The sequence below is a fragment of the Polypterus senegalus genome, chromosome 11 (genome assembly GCF_016835505.1).
Source record: "Polypterus senegalus isolate Bchr_013 chromosome 11, ASM1683550v1, whole genome shotgun sequence".
In the NCBI taxonomy this organism is placed as follows: Eukaryota; Metazoa; Chordata; class Cladistia; order Polypteriformes; family Polypteridae; genus Polypterus; species Polypterus senegalus.
The window spans coordinates 56,180,188-56,196,743 of NC_053164.1; the positions used below are offsets into that span (position 1 = coordinate 56,180,188).

A 16,556-nucleotide genomic window follows, 5' to 3' on the forward strand; every position below is an offset into this window, starting at 1 on the left:
TTCAAGCAATGATTCTTGAATAAGGAATAGTGTAATTTTTTAATTATGTCTTGTTCAATATAATTAAATGGATAAATAATATTGTAAGATTTACGTACCTCTATAGTAATATGAAGAGGATCAACTATCTGCCAGATCATCAAGGACAAGATGTCTATGGCCAGGAGGACACCTACAGTAGCATAGAGTTTCCAGGGCTCTAGATGCTGCTGAGAAAGTTGAATAAACCAAACAGGAAAAGTGTAAGATATTAAAAAGTATAGCTGGTGAGGAAACCATAGTATCTTGGCTCATGAAGTACAGCATAAGGAGAAAACAAATTAGCAATGAAAATTGGTTGTGGACAATGGATAGCAGTTATCCTTCTGCAAAGAAAGGCCAAGTAAAGATGTTGGCTGTTGAAAAATATGCAGGAGGGTTAAATATTAAGGCTACAACTCAGCAAATGTCTGTATTATTTCACCAATTATTGTTTCACTAAAAAATGAATATCAAGTATCTAGTATTTTAAATTAAATTTAAAATAAAGACCTAAAAAAACAGAACCATTCTACTGCATGCAAAGGGGACAGTGGAAATCAAGCAGTAGTATGTGGCACATATTTGTCATAAGATTAGTAGAAAAATTGAAACATGATAAAAAAGCAAAGCTATGATGAATCTATGTTTTGTTGTTTTTATGTTTTAGCCAGAACCAAATATGTGTGTACTGCACAAGCAAATGATTAATGTAGTAAGCTACTTCAAGACAGCAAAACTGTTTTGTTCATATTTTTCCTGATTGTCGATAATGAACTTTTCACCTCCATGAGTCACAGTCACCCTTGTGCTGCGTAACCTTTCCTTTCAAAGTCTCTTTTGTATATCACTTGATCTTGTACATTGAAATTCATTCTTATTTCTTTGAAGTAAAGTACTGCCCCGCTGCCTTTCTGCAGAGATTTGAAATGGTGCTCCTCTTAAAAGACATTATATACACTGTAAATGGGGGTCTACAAAGTTGTATTTTTTTATTTTGTCTGTAAGGGTCAATGGCAATATTTAATATGCGTTTTGTGCCCCTTAGTGAGTTGAATGTATTTTTGTTTTATTTGTCTAGCAATCTCCCTTTGTCTCTTGGGCGCCACAATTCAAGATACTGCATTCTGGATGTGGTAATATGTGCTTCTGTTTTGTCGGGAACACATACTCCCTGAGAAATGGTACTTCTATTTGTACCCTTAGCTAGCATTCATATACTTCCATATACAGACCAAATGCCTTTAATATAGCAAAGGAAGGACAGAATACTTATTTTATTTCTATGATATTTTAACATGAAACATATTAATGATGTCTATTCTTAGTGATTCCTCTATTATTTTATAGGTTGACTATATTTGCAGTGCTATAAATGGACCTGTTTTGAAAACTGCATTATAAAATCAATCAAATTGAATTGTTTTCTGAACTGTGAGTCATAATGTCAGCCATATTCTAATCACTGACACTTCACTGACTACCGCATCCATCCTGAACCTCTTCCTTTCACCGTCTTTTCTATATATAGATGTTTCCAGAGCTTAAAAACAACTAGTGATCAATTTGACACTGTGATTTGTAAGTCTGGTTATTTTTAATACATTTATGCTTATCTTTCATACACACATAATGATATTAGTAGTAACCTACAGACTAAGACAGGACCTGCTAACTAAGGCCACAAGCAGAAGGATAATGTTATAGTGTTACAGGTTCACTTTCAGTCAGATGTTTAATGGACGTGTTAAACTACTAGAAGAAAGCTTGTTTTCCATATACAGGATTTGTTAGCAAAAACATATTCTTATTTGATTTGCTATTTTTTTTAAACCAAGGACTTTCATAAAGATTTTAAAGACTGGCATAGCCTTATTGAAATTAACCCTGTCTAAATGGACAGACGAAAGACATTCCCTTTGATGTGTATTATGATGGACAATTGGGGTTTCTTCCAGGCCTGGACTCCTCCTTAATAGATGGACCAGGGGAGCTGACATGCCCATGGCACTACCTCCTCCAGAGCACTAAATGCCAAACCCCCTGGGCTGTAACAGTGCCTTGGACTCCCACAGGGCTACAAAGGAGTTGGAGTTGAGCACAGCCCTGTAGGGTTTTGCAGATGCTACCAGGTACTGCTGCAGGAGCGATGGAGCCCTACTAAATTGGCCTTCAACCACACCTGGGAGTACTTCCGAATTATGCTGATGGGCCACCTGAAGTGCTCCTGGGTGCAGCATAAAAGGGTCTTCACATTCAGGAAGCCACAGTCGGGAGGTGAAGGATGAAGCTTGCTGGAGGAGGAGTGGATGTGGAAGGAGACAGAGAGGGTAAGAGAAACAAGAGAAGAAAAGTGCAGTGTGCTGCTTAATTTGTGCTTTTAACTATGCTCTGCAGGTGGGAGACAAAAATAAGTGTTTCCCACAGCAGAATAAAAACCTTTGTTATGCTGGGACTTATGCCTGCATGTGTCTGTGTCAGGTTTGGGGAGCCGGTACATCTCCTGGTCTTCATAGTACATAGCAAAATGCCTCTGACTACCCTGAAGGTGGGCATACAAGTGAGAAAGACCCCACTAAAGAAATGTAGGATAATTTTTCTGTTCTAGAGGGTTTCTTCACCTGTTTGAATATATATAGATATATAGGAAAACAGCCACATTTAATAGCATGCTAAATATATCTTTTTAAAATATTTATGCAGGGTTTAAAGGGGAGAGATATTTTGATTGTACTCTGGCTGTAATTCTAAAAGAACATACTCCCTGGTAGTATGTACCCCGTGTTAGATATAGTTTCTGTGCTCTGATTTTGCTGAAAACCCCATACCATGATGATCTTTCCCATTAATCTTCAGCTCTTGCTATTCAACTTTATGGCAACATTTTGAACAGTTTTTTATTACCATTAGCTATATAATCCATGTTGCTAAGTCAATTGTCCAGTCTTGCTTTTAACCTTTAGCAAAATAAGCTGATTCACAATGCTTCTCAGTCGCCATATGACCCTATCTTGAAATCTTGCTGTTAACTGTCAGCTCTATGACTCCATTCCATGCATACATTCATTAATATTAGTTAATACATTACATTGCAAACTCTTATTTTTCTCTGATATACTTGTCATCACTATGCTTCTGCCTTATTCTGCACATTTGCACTTCCCAATTAGCAATGCAACCCATTCCTTAACTTTCATTTTGTCCTCAGACCAACGACTCCAAGTTGAACTGTTCCTGTTAAGCAGCTGACTTCTTGTGTACACTGAAGCTTTGCTTTTCTCTAACACTGCACACTTAAATAATGCTTAGCGGTGTAACTTCATTCTGGACAGTCTTGTCGCTTTGGCTTCCTTAGTACTTTAAACCTATGCCACTCAAAGGCATTTGAAATCACATTATTTAATGTAATCATTCAACATAATTTAGCACCAGTATATATTCATAACACATTTAGAGATATTTTAATTGCTTATGCTCACTGTGCTAGAAAATATTCCACATGAATAAATCTGTCTCCCTATTTTTTGTTTTGTTATCCCACCACTATATATCTTACCTTTCGCTTCTCTTTCTTTTCATCCTTCTTGGTGAAGACAGTGTGCACCCACCAAATCTTGGTAAACATACTTCCATAAGCCAGGCTAAAACCAAGACCCAGCAGCCAAAGACGAGCCTACATGTGATGCAATAGATATACAAATTATGATAGTGCTTCAGCTCTCATGCCTTCACAGCCTTCCCTTTTTAGCACTTACACACATTTACTGCTTTGTTCTTCACTTTTTATTTCAGTACAATTTTCAGTTTATTAAATACATACAGAATAAGATCAGTTTTTGTATACAATGGCAGGAAGGAACCTAGGCAGACTTCAAAGCATGTATTAAAGCAAAAAAGAAAGAAAATAGACCAATAAAGAAAGGTACAATAATTTTTGGCTGAAAGGCAAAAAGTGCATCATATATACAGTGATAACTTTGGCTTATTCTTTTCTTTAAGGAAAAAATGTGACTTCCTTTGAAGAGTTGGTGACTCAGATGGAGTAATGATTATGTTCATCAAGATCCTGACATACAGGACATATCATAAATGAACGAATATATAGCATGGAGGCAGAGGTCTTAAGGGTGCTAGTCACTATGATAGAGGAATGTATTCCATCAGAGTTGAAGAGTTGATACCAAAAAAAGAAAAACAGACAAAAGATTCCTCACCTGACAGACAAATGGAAAATGGCTCCTAGAAATGTGTTTTCCATCTAATCCAAGTGGGAACACAGCCGCTAAAGCCAGCATGCATCCTACAGCTGTCATATTATTAAGATAGGGTTGAGAATTTTGAATATACCTGAGGAGAAGAAAAAAGTGAAAATTACCCAATTTTGTTAAATACAGCCTGAAAATTACACCATCTGATATAAATGTGCTCTAAGGACCCAGATGCCCAAGTTGTAATTTGTACAGCAGCAAAAAGGATCTGTTTTTGAGGGTTAATTAGTTTGGGATTGGTGTAGTCCAAATTTGAGAGACTATTCATGGGCAAGAAAGAAATTAAAGGATGACGTAAGACTGATAAAGAAAATCTCTGCTTGTAAAGTGTACATATGAGCTTTTTATGTGTAATATGCATGAAGTACTCTTTGAATATATGCTTGGATGTAATGTATTTATTATATGTACAAAAAAGAAAGTTGTAGTTATTTTTTTCTACATATTTGTTCTACCTGCATAATAGTTCAGGGTCACCAGAAGTCAATGCCTGTTACAGTAACATCTGGTTAAAAGTATAAACCCTGGATCAGGAGCTGGTTCATGACAGAGTACACTTTAGAATGCATCAATACTCACTGATTAAGTGCCAGTGAAGAGCTGAGAATAAATCTAATTCACAAACCTTTATGATGTGTGAGGAAACTAGAGTATCTGGGCAAAAACCTGCACAGACACAGGAGAACATGCAAACTTCCATCCACCCATCCATTTTCCAACCCACTGAATCCGAACACAGGGTCACGCTGGAGCCAATCCCAGGGCACAAGGCAGGAACCAATCCCGGGCAGGGTGCCAACCCACCGCAGGACACACACAAACACACCAAGCGCCAATTTAGAATCGCCAATCTACCTAACCTGCATGTCTTTGGACTGTGAGAGGAAACCCACGCAGACACAGGGAGAACATGCAAACTCCACGCAGGGAGGACCCGGGAAGCGAACCCAGGTCTCCTAACTGCGAGGCAGCAGCACTACCACTGCACCACCGTGCACAGTGACCTTTGAGGTAGAAACCAGGAACCATTAGAATCACAGCTCTGGTCTTCATTGTTAGCAGAAGCACCATTATATACTTCCGATTTGCATTTAAAAATGCTTAAGGAGATATTTGTGTAGATACTAATATTTATCATCTTTGAATGTATCAGAAACAGTTCTTTAATAAAACACTTACAACTCCTCCATATAATGAATTCCAAATAATAAATATAAAAAATGCCCAAATAAAGTAAAACTTTCCCTAGTGTCCTGTTCTCTCTGTTTATACTTGCAAAGTAATAATAAAATCAAACTTCCCCTTAAAGTCAAGTACAAAAGTCAAGTACAAAATATACATAATAAACTATACTTTTTTACCAGACATGAAGTAATAACTTGATTAACTCAACCATTCATTTTCTGAGTAATGGAGATCTGGAATCTACCTTAGCTACACTGGTGTTATGTAATGGTCTGAATTTATATGTATTTTATGCTTTATTGTCATTTTTATTTATGTTTCATATTTGTATGCATTTGCTACTTTTGTAATTATGTACTTTTTAACACTAGACTCCCTGAAGCCACAAAAAAACTCATAATCCCAGGCCACCTTAAATTCCTTTGCACTTTTCCATTGGCGTTTTTTGATTTACAAATGTGTCAATCAGCACAAGGAGCAAAAATTTTTGTTTCGAAAATTCTGGAACCCAGAATCTTTGAGTTATAAGGCAGCAGTTCTTACCACTACACTATTCAAGAATACATATCAACATCCTGTCAATTGACATTTGAGCTTGGGTTTTTAACTCAGTGACGGCAACATGAAAATTGAATGATTTTATTTTTTTCTTTGGTTATTTTCTGTAATAAAAACGTACATGTTAATTTGGTATTTGGACTAAAGTATTCACACATTACACACTTCACATCATTATTAGTATAACATGAAAAAGTTTCTGTTTTAGCTATGTGTTCAGCAGTTCCTGTCAATCTATACTCACACAGATTGTTGTAGACACGGAACACACATGAAATGTATGTATTCCAAATAACGATATATTATTTACCCTAAACAACTCCAGGCACCTTACTCCCAGATAAAGAGGCCTGAGATCTGAGAAATATGTAATGGACTCAGCTCTGTCGGTGGGGGGATAGCAGGCTGCCTTCTGCTTCTTCTGATTGACACATTTGCAAAACAAAAGATGCTGGCAGAGAGGTGCGAAGGAATTCAATGTGGCCTGGGATTACAAGTTTTTTCATAGGCTTCAAGGATTCTAGTGTTAAATGTGCCTCCTTTCCATGCATTTTGTGGGTGGAGCCCTAGGAGGTGGGACCACCCTGACTTCACCACTGCTGGATGTTCCCTCATCCAAAGCAAGAGACTCAGTCAGTGGAACATTGTATTTGTCTGTTGTGTGTTGTTATGTTCTTTAGATGCTCCTGGTTTTGCTGACTTCTTGATTCTGCCTTAAGGATTCTGATTTCTGTGGATTTGTTTGCTATAGGATTTCATTTTTGGCTTTTTTTTCTTTTTGTTCTTTTGAGTAATATTTCTGTGTATTTTTCTAATTGTATTTAATAAATCCTAATCTGTAAAGATTCTTTGTTGGCCCAGTTGTTTACAGTTATCCTCCCTCTTGTGGGCCTTTCTGGTATAGTGTGGACATTTTGTCTTATTTCGCCAGCTCTTCATGCATGGGGCCAGCTAGGCTGAAGCATACTGTTCATAGATCTGTAAGCTGAACTGGGTATATCTCTTCTGGGCTGGCAAGTGAAACCTGTGGCCAGTTTTGTGGCAGTATTTTGGATGCTTCACCCCCATGTAGCTAAGTTTGTGTCTCCATTTCATAACAACTGGTGGTAAAACAGCAACCAAATGTGGACAGGCTGTCAATCCATCACCTACGCACACTGAGTGATTTTGTGACTGGAGGAAAAGAACCATACTGATGCAAGGAAAATGTGCAAAATTGGCACAGTTGGTTACCAGACTGGGATTCTGAAACAATTTTTTGAAGCTATGAGGCAGCAGTGCTTATCACTCTGCCATGTTACCAACAAGATTAGCAAATGCTTTAGTATAATATTAGTGAGATACTGTATTCATATACTGTATTATTATTGTTCTATACACAATAATGTATTGCACATATGTCCATATCAAAATGTCTTCTCATAATGCATTTTAATATATTAATCACAAGAAATATCACTATATAAATATATAGCTTGTGTAACGTCTGTTACTATCTAATAAAGATAATTGCTAATTATTATTATTTTTTGTCCTATTTATGTGGGTTTTCTCTGGAGATTCCTGCTTCCTCCCACTGAACAAAGACATGCTGTCAAGCACGAAGACATAACTTGGCAAAGTATGACAATGTGTGGGTGGTTCCTGTCATGGAAAGGCATCCCAGCCAGGCTTGATTCCTCCCAGTGATTCTGAATCAGACCATGGCTTCATATGCCCCTGCACTAGAGAAGCGGGTTTAGAAAACAGAAATCAATTGACTATTGATTTGTAAAGCAATTAAGGAGTATGTAATAATCCAACAAAAAAGCAAACTTTTCAAGGTATTTTTAATTATATAGAACACCAGAAGGTCTATTTAATAGGCTAGCACATATATTAATGAAGCATTAGTCTCAATTTAGAGTCTATTCATGATAGTTTATTAAGTGCTTTGGAACTATATATCAATCGTACTAACGTGTAATTTAATAATTCTTTAAGGAAGACTCACATTATGTGTTCATTTTCAAAAGGCATATATAGTATAGCTAATTGCAACAGCAATAAAATCTTTATTTAGGAAGAGCCTTTGAAAAGAATGGTATCAAGAAGCTTATAGAAAGACACTTGAAAATGGGACTAGTATTTCAAAACTTCTTTTTGCAGGTACCTTGTGAAAGATATTTGCAGAAGACCAATGCTGATTCACAAATTCATTCAAAGTTTCAAAAATATTACTCCCATTTTTCAAGTGTCCTTTTATATGCCCTTCATGACTTAACATTATATTAAAGTACAATGTACCAGAGCTGTTGAATGTGAATACAGAATGTACAAAAAACAAATCAACACCACATACTAGCAAGGAAGCACCATATTACTGAGTGTTTTTTGCCAATTGTAAATGATTTGCTCTTTAGTCCTACAATGTTGACATTACAGTTGATAGAAAGAAGCTTTGCTGCTACTCATGGCTGAGCCTTTTCTTTATTTACCCATATTTAGTATACTTTACATCACAAAAGTTTAATGCTGCTTCCTCACGACTCTAGGAGATCAAGTTCAATTCTCAGTCTCTTTCTTTGTGCCTGATAAGTAGGTTGATTCTAGTATGAGAGAGCATGAGTGTGAGTGTGCATGCGTCTCATGTAGTGGACAGCCAGCCCATCTATAGCTGGTTTCTACCTTGTGTCCTGTGCCAGCAGGACAGAGTCCAGCCTTACCAAGTGCCTCATAGTCTGAAATAATCTGAAATGGGGCTAGTTCCTAGTTCCTCACTGTCAAGGTTGCTTTAACTTTCATGATTCCATGATACTATACACAACAGGTAAAGACATCTAGTGTGGCTTTCCCACATCTCCAAAATACTTGGCTCAAATATGTCAAGAAGACAGGTCACCTTGACCAACTAACAAAAATTCAGTTTTAGAACCAACTTAGGTCAGAAATGGGCTGGCGATACTCAAGATCTAAAAATCAAAAGTAGGCCTGTGAGCTTTTGGGTTTTCAGATTTAAATGTTTAGAGATTAAGCAAATGCACATGACTGTTTTAAGATAAAAGTCCTTTTAAATGTTGTTAAAAGCAGAACAAAAAGGTACATTTGTTCAGAATGTTGATTATTGAAAATAAAGGATTGTTGAATCAAGATGTTCCTCCTTTGAAAACAGAAAGACAGCTACAGAATTGTATGGCTTTTCTTTACTATTCTTACTTTAACTGTGATGCAGAGTCTATGAATTAGAAATAATATAAGTTAGATTGTGTTTCATATTATGAATACATGTACATATTCTGTTTATATTGTACATCATATAACTGAGTATTCTTAAATAAATAGGATAAAAGCATTTTAACATTACCTAGACAGTCCTTAACTCTTGAGCTGTTCTGGTCTCAAATATTCAGTTGACCAAGAGTCTACATGGGAGATATATTGAAGAACAGAACAGACATGGTGGCAGGATCTGCAGGACAACTTGGGGCTCAGGCCTATCACTAAACCTGTTTAAGTCACATTACCAGGTAATAGGCCTTGTGGGTAAGCCTTAGTAACAGTAGGGGTAACACTTCCTCCAAATCTCTCACCTGATTAAGTGTGATTAATAACTTGGATGTTCCCCTACACCCGGCTCTAGACAAATCCAAGACATATGTTTAGTTTGCAGTGGTGTTAGATTTTTGTCACAGTACTCTTTTTCATGCCACATCCCAAACCCATACTGTAAGTGTTAGATTAACTGACAAGACTAAATTGTCCCAGTGTAAGTTAACAAATGTGTTTTCATACAAGTGTGCCCTTGTTGTTGGCTTCTGCCTTCCACCCTAGTGTTGTTGAGGCAGGTGCAGCTTCCCCAACCCTGAAATGAATAAACAGGTTAAAATATAGCTGAATGTGCATTTCCTATCATAAACCAAAAAACATTCTAAATGTAAGTAGAGTACACTTCTTAAAAATGTTTAAAATTGAAGTCAGGTAGAATTATTTCTGTTGTAAAACTAGGAAACTGTATCTTGCTATTTTAAAATGTTTTTTGGAACTGTGGCACATGCATTTGAAGTCAGATGCATTCTCTGTGTGGTCTTCATTGCATTCATTTAACTACATGGGCCTTGAGGATGACAATCCACAGTTCATAAGTTTGCAGTGTAACACCAGCCATAAAACATACCAAGTCAATGTACTCCACTGCACTCCTTATCCTCTCCACTGTGCTTGACATGCAGTCAATGTGCCTGACACAAAGAGGAGTTTGAGCAATAACCAAGATAACACTGTGTCAGATCATTTTTCATTCTGAATGGTCACTGCTTTGGAAATTGTCACACTACATATGCACCAGAGACATCTTTGGAATTCAATTCAGAATGTCCTTATTTTTTCTGCTGAGGTCAGCATGAACCTGTTTGTTAAGCATGCAGTAAATAAGAAGTGCCTTATAATTAATTACAGCAAATGAGTTTAGCAGAAAAGAAAAACTAAAAATAACAAACCTTTTTTGCACTTACCGAACATTACTGTTATAGACATTAAATGTCAGGCAAATTATTCCCAGGAGAATACCTAAGCCAGCAAATACTGACACGATCACAAAGAGCTTCTGGGACAAGTGACGGTATTCCTCAATAACCTTAGTCTGGTCTGCTGGGGGAAGTGGCCCTACAAAAAAGACAAACATGCATGAGCAGACATGTCCAACTATTAGGCGAATAGTGAAAAATCTATACCAAATTAATTTGTATTAAAGTGCATATCTGCTGAATGTGCTTCCATCTGCTCTGTGATAACAGAGCTTCATGGGATCTGTACCACCCCCTCTTCCAATTTTGGTTGATTTCTGACCATATCTTGAGCAGACTGTCATCTTTAATGCTGGAAATTCTGAATCTAACTTTCTATAATAAAAGCTTCCAAGTTGTGAAGGACCAGCTGGTGTCTCATTTGGGATGGGCCCTGCTCGCTTGTCTGGCTAGGAGGTCATTATAAAGGAAGGTCATGGAGGGAGCTACAGTATCCCCTTTAAATGCCAGGACCTAGACACGGAGATATGTGGCAGCAGCAATTATACCAGGGCTGGCATCCCTGGTTGGGTCTGTGAGGAGGGAAGGACAGGACAATGGGTAACTCTCTGCTATGAGCAGAGCATTACGCCATACACTGGGAAGCAGCATCCCATCTGGAAAGCTCCAATATGGATGCCCACAGGGCAGCATAGGAGTTGTGGTCCAATGGGGCTGCCCTGTCAGGATCTGTGGAGACTGCCAGGGGGAGCTTTCAGCTATTAACAGCACAAGGACTGATGTGCTCCTGCCTGGCCTGGAAGTGCTTCCTGGAGGCAATTGATTGAGTATTCCTGGATCAGGTGTTAAAAGACAGTCCACCACTTGGCTAAGGTTGACAGAGTTGGGAGAGGAATCAGGTGAAGCTCACCTGGGAGAAATGGAGGAGTTAAAGAAAAGAAAAGAATCATTGATTATTTCTGAAAGGAGAACTGGTCATTAAAGGAGCCTGGTAATAAGGTAGTTGTTAAATATTATTCTAACCAGGGACTGTGTCAAGGGTTTGTGGTTCTGTTGCACTGACTGACTATAATCAATTATTTGAATTTGTCATCTTTGTAATGAATATACAGTTAGTTTACTTTATTTAGGTGGTTTTGCATAGGTTAGGTGAGGATAGCTCACATATATATATATATGTATGTACCTTTCTGAAAAGTCAAGTTACATGAAAATTGTATGGATCAAAAATAGTGCAGTTCTTACTACCTAATCTAATAACAAAAAAACATAAAAAGTGTATCCTACATGGTGAAAAGAGTGAATCTAGGAGAATTCATTAAGATTCAAAATATAAGAAATATCTACAAATCTTTTATGCAGCATATATATATATATATATATATATATATATATATATATATATATATATATATATATATATATACACCTACCAGTAACGGCGTACTGCACGATAACGTGCAGTGAATACACTTGACTTGAGCATTCCTAGTTTTCATCCTCTTTCTCTGTCTCTGTTTAGCATTTGTTTGCTCAGAAGTTAATGCGCTTGCTGCTTCCTGGGCAGCTCTTCTTTTCTGCACCCTAGCGGCCCTCTGCTTCTCTCCTTTCGTCAGCAACTTTTCGCGTTAAAACTGATTAAGTTAGTTTTTGTGTTGCAATTACTTAGTATGTTTTCTTTAAATTTTTCACTTAAGCTGGCATTTAAGTCTTCAATCTGCCTCAAGAATGATTAGCAAAGGTGGTAGGAAATGAGAACGGTGCCCATACGCATGCACCGCACGGCCGCCCTGCTGAGCGCTGCCGAGAGTTGATTCTACAATAAAATAAAATAAAAATAAAAATAGTAATAAAAATCATCACCCCGTAAGTGGATAGTAGACGTCACGTAGTATATGTGTACCAAATTTCAAGTCAAAAGGTGAAACGGTTTGCGAGCTACAGGTGATTTAAAATCCTGGACCGACAAAGAACAGCCACGGTAGCATATTATATAAGAAGATATATACATACACACAATTTAACTGTAAATACTTGTAATGAAATGGGAACTGAGCAGTCCTCACTGCATTATACTATAAGGTAACTGAAAATTGCCATGCGCTGCAGTCAAAGAGAATTGGGAATCTCAGATGAGAATGCTTACTCTACAAATACTGTATCTGGGAAATGATATAAAACAGAGATGAGTTTAAGTGGGAGCAGAGAAGACTGCAGTGCTTCTTGATAAAAGTTATTATGTGCACTGTGGTATTCAGCTGACAAGTCGGCAATTTTTAGGTCTCTCCAGAGATGCTCAATTGGGTTTAAGTCAGGGCTCTGGCTGGGCCATTCAAGAACAGTCAGAGTTGTTGTGAAGCCACTCCTCCATTATTTTAGCTGTGTGCTTAGGGTCATTGTCTTGTTGGAAGGTAAACCTTCCGCCCAGTCTGAGGCCCTTAGCACTCTGGAGAAGGTTTTTTTCCAGGGTATCCCTGTACTTGGCTGCATTCATCTTTCCCTCGATTGCAACCAGTCGTCCTGTCTCTGCAGCTGAAAAACACCCCCACAGCATGATGCTGCCACTGCCATGCTTCACTGTGGGGACTGTATTGGACAAGTGATGAGCAGTGCCTGGTTGTCTCCACACATACCGCTTAGAATTAAGGCCAAAAAGTTCTATCTTGGAGTTTGCTAAAATACACCTGAAGGACTCTGAGATGGTGAGAAATAAGATTCTCTGGTTTGATGACAATGACCCTAAGCACACAGCTAAAATAACAAAGGAGTGGCTTCACAACAACTCTGTGACTGTTCTTGAATGGCCCAGCCAGAGCCCTGACGTAAACCCAATTGAGCATCTCTGGAGAGACCTAAAAATGGCTGTCCACCAACGTTTACCATCCAACCTGACAGAACTGGAGAGGATCTGCAAGGAGGAATGGCAGAGGATCCCCAAATCCAGGTGTGAAAAACTTGTTGCATCTTTCCCAAGAAGACTCATGGCTGTATTAGCTCAAAAGGGTGCTTCTACTAAATACTGAGCAAAGGGTCTGAATACTTAGGACCATGTGATATTTCAGTTTTTCTTTTTTAATAAATCTGCAACAATTTCAAAAATTATTTTTTTTGTCTGTCAATATGGGGTGCTGTGTGTACATTAATGAGGGAAAAAATTTTATTTAAATGATTTTAGCAAATGGCTGAAATATAACAGAGTGAAAAATTGAAGGGGGTCTGAATACTTTCCGTACCCACTGTATATGATTATTATTATTTTTGTTGTCTCGCAATTAAATGGGGTAGCTGGGCTGGCATACCAAATATTTTTTGGACTCTGCAAGTCACTCTGTTCCAAAATATATATACAAATGATTTAAAGCTACTTCATCTTCCAAACACCAGTATTTCCTGCCAAGATCTGAAGTAGGACTGACAAACTAAGATGATAAAATTGCAATCAATTATAATAATCAAAAATTCACACTGTTTTCATTACACTGACATACGAAGCATAGCTGGCAGGAATATAGCATAGCAAAATTGCACACAACCCTGCAATACACACTGGGGAGTAACCATGTTCACAAACTTAATGAAACTCATTTTATTATGACGTACAGATCACTGCAGTCTTTAACAGTCAGGCCTGTATCCAAGGCTTATTAGGGTGGGCTCTGTTTATTTGGAAGCCAGTGCATCTTCTGATCCACAGCTGCTCTTGCCAGTTTTGCAAGTATACAGTACTTTGTGAATTTTTTTTTCTGTTGAGGAGAGTTGCTTCCCATGTTGGATATTGCCTAATTACATTTGACTTAGGTATACTCACATTCCAATGGCTCTGGTGCTACAAGCTTTTCAAAATAATTGTTAAAATATATTGTTTTTTCTAAATTGTTATGAAATTTTCTTTTTCCCTTGCCATGTCAGGAAGCACAAAAATGTTTATTGTCTGGATAAACAATCAGTTTAGCAGTGCTATCAATTCCCAGTCACCCACAGATCCGACATCAGAAGCAATTGTTAACACTCTCTGAAGATTTCCATACAGCTGATATTCACTAGTTCTGTTTGGCTAACACAGCTGCTTTCGCACTCCCAGTCCTCTTAATTTACAAGTGGCAGGAACCTTAAGTCCTTTATCTCTGGTGATGTTTGTCTCCCACAAGCCTTCCAGAGCCATTTTCTAGGTGCTTCAGTTTACAAAGACTATCTTGCCAATTCACAGCACAATTCCCCCAATTTTGGTACAACATACATTTTCAGGTGTGGGTTCTTACATAGAAAACAAATCAATAGGGAACACTAGAGTAATCAACAAAGAAAAGAACAGATAATAAATGAAAACACAGGCATTTAAACAATGCCATACCAATCAGACAACACCTTTTTTTGCTTTAATTGTCCCCTGTTGAGTTAGTGTTAACATATTATACTTATTATAGTATTATTTATAAACAATCCATGGCAATTTATTTTTCTGTTATAAACTGTGCATAATCAGTGAGCTTCTTTAACGTGCTGTAGTCTGATAGTTCCTATGATTGTTACTGATTGCTTGTGAGATATTGGCTTGCTCAGTACGTTAACCAGTTTAGACACAATATTCCTTTGTTCTTTACTTTGTGTAAAAATTTACAAAATGTTTTTGTGTACTTCAATTATACGTGATAAAGTTCACCACACTAATAACGGGTAATAACTGGTAATTTCCTTTGCCTCAGAATTACAGATTGTCTGATAAGATGTTACACAGGCCCATTTGCAGATTTGGCCTCCCCTGTTTAAAAGAGTATTTAAAGATTTTTTGCACTTTAAAATTTCCAGTCATGATCTTTTTACACACACACACACACATATATATATATATATATATATATATATATATATATATATATATATATATATATATATATATATATATATATATATATATATATATATATATATATATATATATATATATATATATATACTAGCCATGTGCGCCCAACTACGTTGCATGTGTTAAAGTTGTCTGTGAAAGGCTCCCTGTTTAAAAATGAAAACCCTTGGATATTGATTCGATAGGAACGGCCCACTTGGAATCACTGTCCGAATAGTAATTATGTGGTGGTGTAGGAACATTTCTGTTTCTGTCCGTTCACAGTCCATCTCGTTTTCAGGACGCTGTCATTTCCTCTCACGATGTCTTCTCAACCTTTCTCCAATCTCGCAGGTTGGTTTGTGGAAATCCAAAGAGTAAGGCAATATACACGGCGCAAAGGTTATTAAAGGGGGACACATAGGTATCCAGGCTCTTTAAAGCATAAATAGGGATCACTTCACTGACATGTGAGCAAGGCACCGTACAACTGTGAGACGCGCAGCACTCGCCAGCTACAACGTAACAATAATAATTTCTGGAACGTGCTGTTACATTGTCATTTATTTAACCCACTGTCTTTCTTTCATTCATATGTTACGTAGGCACGTACCTTTTATCTTCGGCAATCTCATTCTCTAACCAGGCCTCAGGAGCTAACCAGCGTAACACTGTCCACCACCCCTTTTGTTATTCCGGCACATTGTTGACATCCGTGAGTAACAACAACGTACTAAACTGGAAGGTGGTCTACGCATGTGTGGAATTCGCGGACAAACAAAGATCAAGATCTAAATGAAGATCTCTTTAGTTAATTTAAAGCACAATAATTTGTTTAGTTGGGTTTTGAGGTGTGACTGAAGTACTACAGTCTTCAGTAGTATAAGCCTGGAGGAGATTCTTAATGCAATGCCTATGTTTTAGCTGTCTCTACTGCCATCTAGTGCTTCTTCTAATTCATTCGCGGACAAACAAAGATCAAGACCCAAATGAAGATTATATATAGAGATTGCGACTGCTACTGCTGGGGGATGCGGCAGCCCTTCAGAAACCCCCTCTTAAACAGTTATTCAATGGGAAACAAATACACTTTTACAGCTCCTCGTTGCGGGATCAGCTGCAGGCTTGCTGGCTTGCTACATGACATGCTTCTCACGTGGGGCTTCGAACATTTAAAAGACT

The 16,556-nt window shown here is 37.6% G+C and overlaps 1 protein-coding gene across 3 annotated transcripts in view; it reads right to left on the reverse strand.

Moving 5' to 3' along the window:
• The window catches only part of gabbr1b (gamma-aminobutyric acid (GABA) B receptor, 1b), a 770,225-nt gene that overhangs the window by 34,071 nt on the left and 719,598 nt on the right, over window positions 1–16,556 (reverse strand). For 2 of the 3 annotated variants that reach the window (XM_039768692.1, XM_039768691.1), the window contains 4 exons: window positions 10,520–10,670; window positions 4,233–4,365; window positions 3,575–3,691; window positions 99–209 (listed from right to left, as the gene is read on the reverse strand). In XM_039768692.1, coding sequence (XP_039624626.1) covers window positions 99–209; window positions 3,575–3,691; window positions 4,233–4,365; window positions 10,520–10,670 — 512 coding nt within the window. The remainder of the gene's footprint in view (window positions 1–98; window positions 210–3,574; window positions 3,692–4,232; window positions 4,366–10,519; window positions 10,671–16,556) is intronic. The other variant, XM_039768693.1, reaches the window with a different exon arrangement.